The 12,172-nt window shown below is 32.6% G+C and overlaps 1 protein-coding gene across 1 annotated transcript in view; it reads left to right on the forward strand.

The window, feature by feature from the left end:
* The window catches only part of LOC132561399 (serine-rich adhesin for platelets-like), a 37,618-nt gene extending 31,801 nt beyond the window's left edge, over nt 1-5,817 (forward strand). The window contains exons 28-36 of the mRNA XM_060226125.1: nt 38-130; nt 603-665; nt 1,209-1,328; nt 1,661-1,765; nt 2,160-2,219; nt 3,627-3,689; nt 4,794-4,874; nt 5,303-5,455; nt 5,747-5,817. Coding sequence (XP_060082108.1) covers nt 38-130; nt 603-665; nt 1,209-1,328; nt 1,661-1,765; nt 2,160-2,219; nt 3,627-3,689; nt 4,794-4,874; nt 5,303-5,455; nt 5,747-5,817 — 809 coding nt within the window. The remainder of the gene's footprint in view (nt 1-37; nt 131-602; nt 666-1,208; nt 1,329-1,660; nt 1,766-2,159; nt 2,220-3,626; nt 3,690-4,793; nt 4,875-5,302; nt 5,456-5,746) is intronic.
* The last annotated feature ends 6,355 nt before the right edge of the window (nt 5,818-12,172 follow it).

Raw genomic sequence — 12,172 nt, forward strand, 5'->3', positions numbered from 1 at the left:
AGTAATAACGGATGAATTTATCCTTCCTTTTTGACAGCAACACAGACGTCCAATGTTCATACCAATCAACCAACGCTCTCCAGCAGTGGTATTGAGACAACCCATTTAGCCCATGGAACCTTAGGAATAGGTATATTGGATTTAAGTGGTCAAGGTCCAATCATTGATATTCTTTCCACGTCACCACACCATGGTTCAATTTTGAAACATGCCTATTCAAAACTAACTTTAAAAAATCCTTCGAGAGGGTATAGTCCTAATATTGCGTCTTTTCTTTTTTCTGTTTTTCGTTGTCGACGTATTATCAGTGAAATTATCTCATTTTCATAGTTGGAAGGATATGAATGAAAAGAACCACTGAGTAGAAACACTACTAACCCATCTAGGATATCGTGTATAGCATAATCTTAAGTTCTCTTTATGTTTAGCTAACATGTACACAATGTTCGACTCTTTCGACAAACACTTTCATAAAAAAAAGAAAAATCATGTTGATAGATTTAGTTTAAAGCACACTACGCATGAAAGATCTAACTGGAATCATTTGGCTTTTGTGTCCCTTTTAACACCACCTAATATTCAATATCAATATAAATGTTTAGGAAACACCATGGAATCCCCATCACAACACCAACAAGGTGATGCAGGCTCAATCAACAGTCAAGGTAAGACAACATCAACCGATGCTTATATAGTAGCCATAGTTTCTCTTAAATAATACTCATTAATCTGTTTTTAGACATTATTTGCCTTATTGTTTGCATTGTTATATATTCCTTTACAAAAATAATATATAGATCTGATTTTAAAAAGATGACAGTTTTGAAAAAATCATAAATATTGGTTAACAAAAATAACACTTTTTGTCCTTTTTTATTCTTTAAGTCGTGTGTTTTGATTAATATTTGTATATCTCTATTTTTCTTACTTTTTCGGGTCTAGGCGCTGGCGTTACTTCGAATACGAATGGTAGGTGGATTAACATAGATAAAGTTTACAAGAATCACATAATAAAAGTATATCAAACTTGAATTTTGGGATAGAATGGCAACTGTTGAAACATTATGCGCCTTTTAACAATTACACAACTTCGCTCCAGTGTTATCCATCATTAAAACACTATTGAAACATAAAAATGGCTCTGCTGTGTAAACGAAAAAGAAAGTGATTTCTTTTATTATTATACCAGTATCCTTTTGACGTTTCAGAACAAATGACGTCCACCAATATCAATGCAATTAGCGATATTACATCACATCAGACACCCGATAACATGCAATGGATTCCACAGGGTACAGCTGATGCTACTACATCAGGAACTGATCCCGGTAAGTTGGAAGCATTTCATTTTTTGTATAACATATTCCGCATCAGTCGTAAGTTGTAAGATTCATAGGTGGATCTAGAGAGGGTGCACCTGGATCCGCGCCTGAGATATGTACATGTAAAAGGACGTAGTTATTCGGCATTCGCCAGTAGCCTCTGCAAAAAGAAATGAATACAGAAACCATGTTATTATATTTTGTCAGCTGTTTATCATCTTATTATTCCTGTTTGTTTCTTGATTCCAGATCATTTTTTGAAAAGAACATTTGTATTTTTTTCAAAACATACGTTTGTTTTACTAACAAGAATATGAAACTATATTTCTGTTTTACAGCAACAGTTCAACAAGCTTCAAAATTAATCGATCTCATCATAGCAAACGAAATGACCCATCAAAACGCCCTAGGTGGCGCACACCAAGCATCAGGAGGAAATATAGGTTAGTTTACTGTCACAAACATTGTTCAAGCTCATTTGTTAATTCTGCACGAATTCTGTGATGAAGTAAGAACGACCGATAAGTTTACCAACAATTGTAAGAACAGCATCGGTAAACATGTCTGAGTTAACGTGTTCCGTGTAATACACTCTTTCTACAAATACTTTGTTTTTTATCATATATCCCATTAAATGAAAAGAAGTATATTGCAATATTACAAAACCATTTTATAAAGGTAACTCTTTTTTCAAGAATCCACACAAGAATGTTAAAAAAATGATTTGCACTATGAATTGAAATAATTCGCAATCTGTGCGTTCAGATTGATCGATAAAAAGTATAGTATCAGTAAACGATATGATATCAAACTGAATGACAGTATAAACTGTTTTAGATTCTACAAGCGCTGACATGATGGCCTCACTGCTAGCAGACCAAGTCATGGCAAAATCTGGTCAGTATGTTTTCGTGTCTTTACAAAAAATGATGAAAAATTACTGTTCTGGCATGGTTGAGGCAGTCAAATCAAATTTGATTTTCAACTAATAATAATTGAGAGAATTCGACAGAATGATAATGTGTTGAGGGAACAAAGTCGGCACGTCGATATTTGAAAAGTCCACCGTGATAGAGTGGTATTTTGGAAAATATGTAGATGATGACGAGCTACCGAGTTTATTCAAATGAATAATCTTGAGCAATTTTTAAGGTTGCAGAGATCAGATGTTTCTGTTGCGCATTTACGACCGAGACTTAAACAAAACGTAGTGTAAAAGGATTATAGTGTAGCCTAAAACATTGGTCTCGTACACTACGTAGGTCAGTGCTAGTACGCTCCACACTGGTCATTTGTCTTGTGAAGGTGACCGTGTAGTCTTCAAAACGTTCCACTCTAATCTTCTACTGGTTGTGTTATAAGAACTTCTATTCTGTTGACATTATCAACTTTAAGTAAATGTTCCAAAATATTATATGTATCTATATCTTCAAGAAAGATCTTCTCAACAACTCCAGAATACTCATATTGCGAAGGTGGCATACAATAATGATCTTGACCCACTTTCAAGGTCATGGGTGTCGAAAATTTGAATAGTTCCTTAATAACTGAGCTATATAGGATAATGACATAAGATTCTTGGATGTACGTTTAAAACAAGATCACTGAGGTGAAATGTGTTAAGATCAAACGATATATTTGCAATAACACATAAGCCCATGAAATTCATAGTGCTTACATAGAATAATTCTTGAAAATGGACAAATGGACATCATGACAGGGAAGTTGTGTCGTATGGAAGGTTCATAATGCCGTTTGTATTACCGTTATATAACTTTTTAAAAGAATCGATACTCGGATATTTTTCCCTTATCCTCCTCCTCCTTCTGAATACTACGTTATTTACTAAATATCTAAATATACCAAACTGGTGCGTTGGCGTTTTTTATACGCCGCCGGAGGCTGTCGTATATTGGCGTCATCTTCTCCGTCTGTCCGTCCGTGTCCATTTCTTGTGAACGCAACTCCTCCTAAACTAATCATCAGATTTTCATGAAACTTGCTCAATGTCACTACTACAATGGGTAGATGTGCATGAAGGGGCGATATTTCAGTTATTGATTTTTGTAAGATTTATGCCATTTTCAACTTTGTATCTGTAGCTTGCTCTTAGTGGATCTTTATATTTTGTGGCTGCGTATATTGTGTCCACGGCACTCTTGTTATTTTTCTTCTTCTACTTTTTGTAAATTATCAAGCAAATATGATAAATCTGCTCATGTTTAAAACATAGAACTACAAAATTTATCTTATATTTCGGTATCATATATATATAGATAAAATCATGATGCATTATCTTCTCAGGTCAATCGCCAAATGCCGCTCTTACCGACGCACTTTCAAATGTCAATTCCCAGACAGGTCAAGGTAAGTCACATTATTGATTAGAAAAGTTGATTTTCACATTCAAACATATTAAAATGGTAAACGTTAAATCGCATTCAATGCGGTCTTATTTTTTTTATCATTTTTCAATTCATTTAAATTGAAACAGTTAGAAAAAATGGGCTTAATATTTTGAATTTAATGAAAGTGATTGGAAATTTATTTTCCAGTTTTCCTTTTCTAAAACACAACACGAATTTGCATTTGCTCTAATTCAAGATTAATCGCATCGCAACAACAAGTTCTTATTTATATAAAGTGAGATAAACAAATACTCCTTATTGTTATAACGTAAAATGGAAATTGAATCAAAAGAACACATTTAATGGATCAAAAGTTCTAAATTTACTCAAGAATTTAGAAACCTTATTCAACTCATTATTTATTTAAGGAAAAATCATTTCTTTTTAGCGTATTCATTCATCATGTAAAAAGGAAAATAGATAACGCAATAAAATAATCAAGATGTGGCCAGAATTAACTTACTATTGCAGCTCTGAAAAATAAAGGAAAGGAAACATACATATACATAGCTAGAAGTAAGGGAGATAATCACCTCAATCAATATAGGAAAGAATGGGCAAAATGGGGAAAAAATGGTAGAAAACTAATTGAAAAATGAAATTGAAACCACCATATGTCAGTCTTCCAAAGACTACCATTTTAAAAATCAAAATCAGAAGAGGAATTCATGTATTACCTGGGCATTTCATTTCCGCCAATATTTCTCAGTGTTTGAGATTTGAATATAGTCATGTGAAACCTGCATTGATATTGCATGATATTCATGAAAGTGTGTGTGTGGGACAGGGGTCAGTATGGTGTGGAGGTCTAGAAAAATGTGTGTGATGAAGGGTATGTGTTACTTTGTGTGTCTTTGTATGAGTTTTTGAACTTTTTGTTGTATGATGATGTAAGAATATTGACCTTGTAAACATGTTGGTGCTAAAATTTTACAACGGCGAAAGTTTTTGGGTAATGTATATTGATATAAATGTAAAGAAAATGTATCATAAAATAGAAAAAATAAATACATATCAATTTTGATATTCTCAGAAAAGTTAACGGAAAATGATCTCGTTTCAGATTCTATAAATAAAGTGGCATCAGTTCTAGCAGATTTGATCGCCATATCTCCTCAGAATATGCAAGGAACCGGAAGTGCAGGTAAAACTAATTTATCTTTCCTGACAAAAATACTGAATAGTATTAATCAAATTTAGAGCGAAAGTTCACAATGGTCTTTCCTATCTTGCTGACATCAAATGAATTTCAAATATACATTAAACGAAGTCCTGGGTACCATGTAGCCAAACATGAGAAGGTGGTATGGTGCTTAAGGAACATATAGGCGAACGGTTTTGATTCCGAAATGCATTGGATCACCTGCCAACCGATTTTCTTCCATTTGAAGATAATTTGTTCGATTCCATCATTAAATTTGTATTTTACATTGAACATATTATACGTAATAAAAAAATAATATGTCATATCTTTTATCATAGGAATTTATTTTAAATGTTTTCATTTGTTTTCCCGAACAGAAAGTGTAGAAATGAATGTTATTCATATGTTTTCGAAATCTTATATTGCAGTTAATACAATGAGTCACGGTGATAGTGGGGCATCGATGTTTGAAAACACGCATAACGCTGGTCATGTCCAACATATGTCTGGAGCAGGAATCAGTCATGATATCGCAGGAGAGGGACAAAATCAAAATATGGCAGGATTCACTAATAATCAGGGTAGGTTTAAGTTACGAGTTATTGACAAAATATCTCATTGCAGATTTGAATTAGAGAAAATATATCGAAGTGATGGTTATATTACTTACGAATGGAAAGTTGATCCGAAAATAAAAATAAATTGGTAAATATCCCTGTTCTTTCGACGCCTATTGTGTTTTGCCATAGTACATTCACTGTCAAATAAATTATAAAAGTCCTGTTTGGTAGGACATGCTATGGAGATAGATAATTTGACCTCATGTTGACCACAAATTGCTTGCTTATATGTTTAAAAATGGACTTTTTCAGATTTTAACATGGCAGTTTCTTCAGCACATGGACAAGCGTCGTCGCAAGGTAGTCCTACGCCAGTTGTATAGTGCTTAGATCAGCTTCTATTATTAAAGATATCTGCTTTTATTAACACAAATTACCATCTTCTTCATTTATCATTTCATCGCCTTCCCGCGTACAAAGGATTAACATTATAATATTGTATATACCAGCTGGTATTGTAAATTTATTAGAAATAGGATCAGCTTTGAAACATATATATTCCTCCGTGAAAGACAATCTGTATTCAGTGGATGTTGTGTGATTTAATAATTAAAGGGTGACGCCCATTTAAGTGTTTGTCAATTTATTCCCTATGCAAGTCTTTTAAAACGATGTGTGTTAATTTATGTAAAGTACTCATCACTCATACATTGAGTATTTATCAATAAAAACGAAGAAACAAAAATTCTTCATTTATGGTTAAAATTCATGAACATATCGTGAATACGGTGACTTGCCAGAAAATATTGAGAGGAAATCTAATTTTCAAGTTAGCAGAGAGGAGGAAACTAATACTGCAAGCAACTTATGGTAAATCTAATGAAACAATTAATATTTTTGTAAGCTGGTACTGACATCAGCAAGAAAAGGTACTAAGGTCTTATCAAGCAAACACTGCAAAATAATCCAGTTAACACCACAATTTATAGGCTTGAAAAATTGCTTGAATAATACACTGATACTCTCCCTTTAACTAACGTTGGTAGATTAGTATTCCTATTACATTATACGTTATCTTAACTAAAACATATATGCTTTTAAACCTGTATATCTTTATACAAAAATAGTTCTAGGGTATAGCATACCTATATCATATGTTACAGTCGCTTATATACTGTGTATATTATATTTTCATATCTATAAATATTACATGGCTTGTTTAACATACTCTGCATTGTAATATTTTCCTTTTATATATTTCTATTATCGACGACGAGGACCTACAAACATGTATGAATGCCATCACTATTAGTGGAAGAATATGTCTTTTCTCATCCCTGATCTTTTATACATGATGACTCATTACAATACAGAATATTTCACTTAACACATATGTAAAATGTCTTACCAACAAAAATCAATTGAATTACAGTTCTTTATCTTCAACGTTATCAAAGTAATACTTAACATATTATGTTGTCTCCAGGCGATCAATCACATTATTGAGATTCTCTACATTAAAAACAGCCAAGTTACTCTTCCATCGAGGCACATGTAACGACAAAGTAACGCTCAGTCTTGTTGGAAAATTATAGTAGAAAAAAACGACACGTGGAAATAGTACATTCAAATGCGAATTTAAGTCAGACAAAAATGATAATGAAGTAACCTGCATAATACCGCTGTTCCGTTTTTCGAAGACAACCACGAAACATTAAAAGTATTGTAAAACACAAAGTACCCAAATATAGCATAGAATGTTATATACTTAAGTCCAACACGATGGCACATATTATCTTTTCAATTGGATACTCACATAGACCAACATGGTTAGTCGATTAAATATAAAAGTTTAGTGATTATCCTTGATGCAAAGGGATATTTAAAATAATCAGTTTGTATGGATACATTCTAACAGGTAAAAAAAACCAATATACTAAACCCGTTCTGGTCCTGCCTATACGATGGCTATTCGAAATATTTGTAAAGATGTTGAATAAAAATCAAAACCAAAAATATAATTGAATTAAGGGAGATAGGATACTGAATATCATTAGACAAGGATAAGTGATTTGATATATAAGGTTTTCAATACTCACAAAATAAACATGCATTTCATGATATTTAAGATATATACATTTTTCTGATATAATGTTAACGTTAAGTAAAAATTATTCTGAATATAGTGTATCTAAAAATACATTTATGTCACGAGAAAACCCGTCAATTAAAGAGAGTTGATCATAAGACGTAATACATTTTACAGAATGTATTCATAAAATCCTCAGCCATATTATTCATATGTAATTTGATAATCAGAACAAAATCATGTGTTATGTACATATGTTAATTACAAAAAAATCATTTGTCAGTGATTTAACTATGGAAACCTATGTACACGAACAAAATGGTTATCAAAATAATTTTTGCGACAGTATTTTAAGATAGAAATGCATTTATGTACAATATAGCGATAATCGTATGGCATAAAACTATGTTCTGGGTAGGCAAGGTCCAAACATGATACATATTACCCTCTAAATGTCAGAGAGACTATGGGCCCCCTCATCGCGGTTTAGAACTGACCCTCTACAACGTATCTAGGTTTTTTCCGCTTTAGGAGATTGTTTATCTATCCACCACTTTAGAGTAGCCAGTCATTATGGTTTCTCAGTGTAGTATGATCTTCTTATTTGATTTATCGATCTGGAAATTAGATTGTTTACTTTCCGATCTGGTTAATGTCCTGAATTCTAGCATTTTTTTTATCTGTATTTCTTGTGTTTAGTAAGTCAGGTACCAACACCTCGATTTTCTTGCTTATATGTAATGGTCAATTTAATTCGGATAATAATCTCGGATAACTTTTACATGGGGAATGACAACTTGTCATTTAAGACAGCAACGGAGCTTCAAACTCAAATTTGATGTAATTAAGCAAAACCGAACCACATAAAGATTTTGCGGGGAACCTATGAAAAATTACAAGGGAATTAAAGCCAGGTGTTCTGGATGAGAAACAGCTTTTGTTCCATCAGCGACAGCCTCCAAGTAAATCTAACTTATGTTACGTTCGTTATTGAAAACAAAAATAGAGTTATACTTAGATACAGAAGATAAAGGTAATTAATTAAACAGTATTTTTGTACTTCTAGGAATTGTTAGTGATGCTGAAGGGTTTAATTGTTGAAATCTGAGGTGACTGAAAAATATAAAAGAAAACATAGTAGATGCACTTCCTTCGATATTCGACCAATTATATTATTTTAAAAATTGATTTTTGCTTCAAAAGGCCGTCAAGGGCATGCATATTGTAATCTTTCTTAACTATGCCATGTGTATGTAATTTATCAAAGCCTTCCACGTCAATCAGGAAGATTGAACAAGAGACAATCAAATGAATAACACCTTCCAACACAAAGTTACAATAATAGACATATAAGCATTATAGCATTTCTTAGAAATCTTCTTGATGATTTTTTTATTTACCCTTTGGATTGTCCAATGGTATTATGACTACTAAGGGTGATTTCTGCTCATGATTTTGGTTCGTTATTCTTCAAGTTCATACAAGACCAAATGCCTGATGAATAAATGGCGACACTTGAGATAAATGTACTGTTTCCTGTCATTATTCGTTAGCAGAATGATATCAAGTGAGGCACAGTACAATTTAATTCTTCCTTACCTGTGAGTTTGTTGTATTGGTGGTATTAAGGGTGTTGATGTCCATAGTCAAACACTTCTGTGACTATTTACTGACTATTCTTCTTATATGTTGTACATTATCACCTTCAGTAAACAATATACAAAGTACATTTTAGCTACCATTGCAGACATCAGGATGGTTGTAGCCAGAAGTCTTGTTGATAAACGGTATGTTGTAAAGTGAAAAAAACAGTTGTAAAGACTTGTTTGTGCCAAATTTTATCTCGTCCTTGGAAACTTATAATGACTCCAATACGTGGGCGTAGTTGAAAAAGAGACCGTACAGTTTATATCATACAGAACAGATAGATTGTTTTCTCTTTAATTTTATCGCTGTTGTACATTTGTACGTGTACCTGGCCTTATAGCATCTTCCAATATATGGCCACAATGTAATAAGAGAATCAAATGCAGTCAAGTCGGAATGTTTAAAGGCAGGAATAATTCAGAAAGTTGTTTATGAAAAAATAAATGAAAGACAAGTCTAATAACACCAGTCAGATAAAGAATTAAATAAGAAAAATCATAGGCAAATAATGAACCAGGTAACTATACTGGTAGTGTTGTCTCTGCTCTGTATATGCATGCCTGTTGCATTTCTTATGCAATATCACGAAGTTCATTGGTTACCAATGTTACCTGACTTGTAAAAAAAGAGAGAAGAAATGCACAATTAAACAAACAAAATAGTGTGTACAGACAGAACAGTGAATCCATTAACTAAGTCGTGAAAAAACGAATGCAAAATATTTCAACAATATATATCTAAAACGTGTCGAAGTACAAGGACAACACTATAAAGATTATTATGAACAGTAAGGGTATGAGGTTTCATCCACACCAACCCAATGTAATTTTACAGCAAATACAGGAATGACAATTACTGTATTGATTGCGAGAACGACCTGTAGACATAATACCAAGCATTGAGCACATCTGTACGTAAATCCTGATGACGAGCGTTTCAATTTTCCATGGTCATAAGTCAAGAATTCAGTCACCATCGCAAATAGTGACGTCGAGAACAAGATAAATTTTGAATTAGATTATAAATTTGCAACAACATGTTTCGGAATATATTTGGTTTTCACACAGGGTCAAAATCATTCGTTATACATGATCGACATCAAGTGTCAATGTTCTAAGTGCATCGAATTTGAAACCATGATCCATGTTAAACATATATTACCAAATATATATAATCAATTTCAATATTTTTTCTTTACATGTAAAAATCAATTATTACTATAGAGATCACATCGACATCGAATCTTTATAGTTTGCATTTAAATACAAATCCTGAATCGGGTGGTTAGAAAAGGCCTTAGCTTTTCTGTTTTGACAGCTATATCAGAAATCAAAACATGAAATATTAGGTGTACATTTCTGTAAAAGTATAATATGAATACTACATTCAAAGTTCTCTTATTCATTCATTCATTCATTCATTCATTCATTCTAAAACAAAACAAAAAAAACAAAAAAAAAAAAAAAAAAAAATGCCTTCATTAAAAATTAGTAAATAACGATAATATATTTCATAACTTTTGCACTATCATAGTTCTCGGACACGTTTAATATTGTACTGTTTGACGCTCCTTGAAAAGACCACAATTATTATTGTAATTTGCCTCTGTTCGGAAAGTCATACTTGACAATATCATCCTCTCGATATAACACTGATGAAGTCTTCAAATGACGCAACAGTAACTAATGTCTGACGTTTACATAATGTCATGATTCTGAAATAGCATAAACAGAACACAGTAAAATAACAGCCAATATGGTCATATTATGAAGAAGTCTTTGCTGAGTGTCATGCATGGATTATCAAGAGCCAATCGATCATACTTTCTCCTGTCAAGGTTAAGGGATATCTTATTTTAGTACTGATATTATCAAAGCCAATCAAATCACTTGTAGACAAACGAAAGTAGAGAAATCAAATATCTCCAAATAATTAGATATTTCGAATGCATCCTAAATAATATCTGCCTTAATCATTAGCATGTTTTCAGCTTTAATACTTTGTTCATTGATAGAAAATTAAAAAAAAGAAAAACTAAACTGCCTTGACTTTTCACATTATCTGTGATTAAGGATATAATTACCAGTATTATGTTTTTATATAATTTGTAGTCCAAATGTTTACAGATTTCTGTGTAGGAGAGTTAACTTTAAGTGGTCAAAGGTGTCATCCAATTCATCTTGGTGGCATGTTTGCTAAGACCTAAATTACATTGTATAAGCAGACTTATAACATATTGTTGTGACATCAACTACAATGGAAACGAGAGAGGTATGACAATAGATCTTAACAAAGACATAAAAGTCAATTTCATTGTTTAACAAAACATTAGAATTAGCTACATTAGAGCCACATAACGAATGGAAAACTGTTTCGTTATTCTAGGGCAGTGATACTTAGGCTCTAGATTATTAAAATATAGCTAGGGAATCTGCGCAAATTCAATTAGTTAAAAAATGTATGCAATTATACGGAAAGAAGGTCAAGTGCCTATGTATATTCTGAACCTTGCCACTGAGAGCGAGTCAATTTTCTCTCAGAGTTTGTAAACTGTGTTTCTAAATACAAGTAATTCCATGGTTTTTGAATGGTCTTATACAAATGTGTAGAGTGTGTTTTTAGATCATTGTTTGTCGTATTTATCGTTACAAATGATCTCTTAACTTCGTAGGCATACCCTAGCATATCAATTAATTAAACATTGACGGACCGGCTTTATAATCTTTCACAAATCCTGAGGGATTCTTAAAACACATCTCTTAATGTACATAAAAAAAGAAGTCATTTATGAAAAACGATGCTTGGCACAAGAGAAAGGATTTGAGATTTAGTTTATAACTGCCAGAACTCACTTTATTGTATATCTACTTTGAATACAATAATCGCTTTTGAGTGCATGAAAGAGGACACATATCTACATATCTTCGCCCAAGAGAGAGATGCAACGCCTACATAGGTCGACAACGCTGTGCTGACGTAATGTTTCCACGAGGGTTCAGATC

Source organism: Ylistrum balloti, unplaced genomic scaffold, assembly GCF_031769215.1.
Source record: "Ylistrum balloti isolate Yb309-2 unplaced genomic scaffold, AGI_CSIRO_Ybal_v1 Utg371198, whole genome shotgun sequence".
Lineage (NCBI taxonomy): Eukaryota > Metazoa > Mollusca > Bivalvia > Pectinida > Pectinidae > Ylistrum > Ylistrum balloti.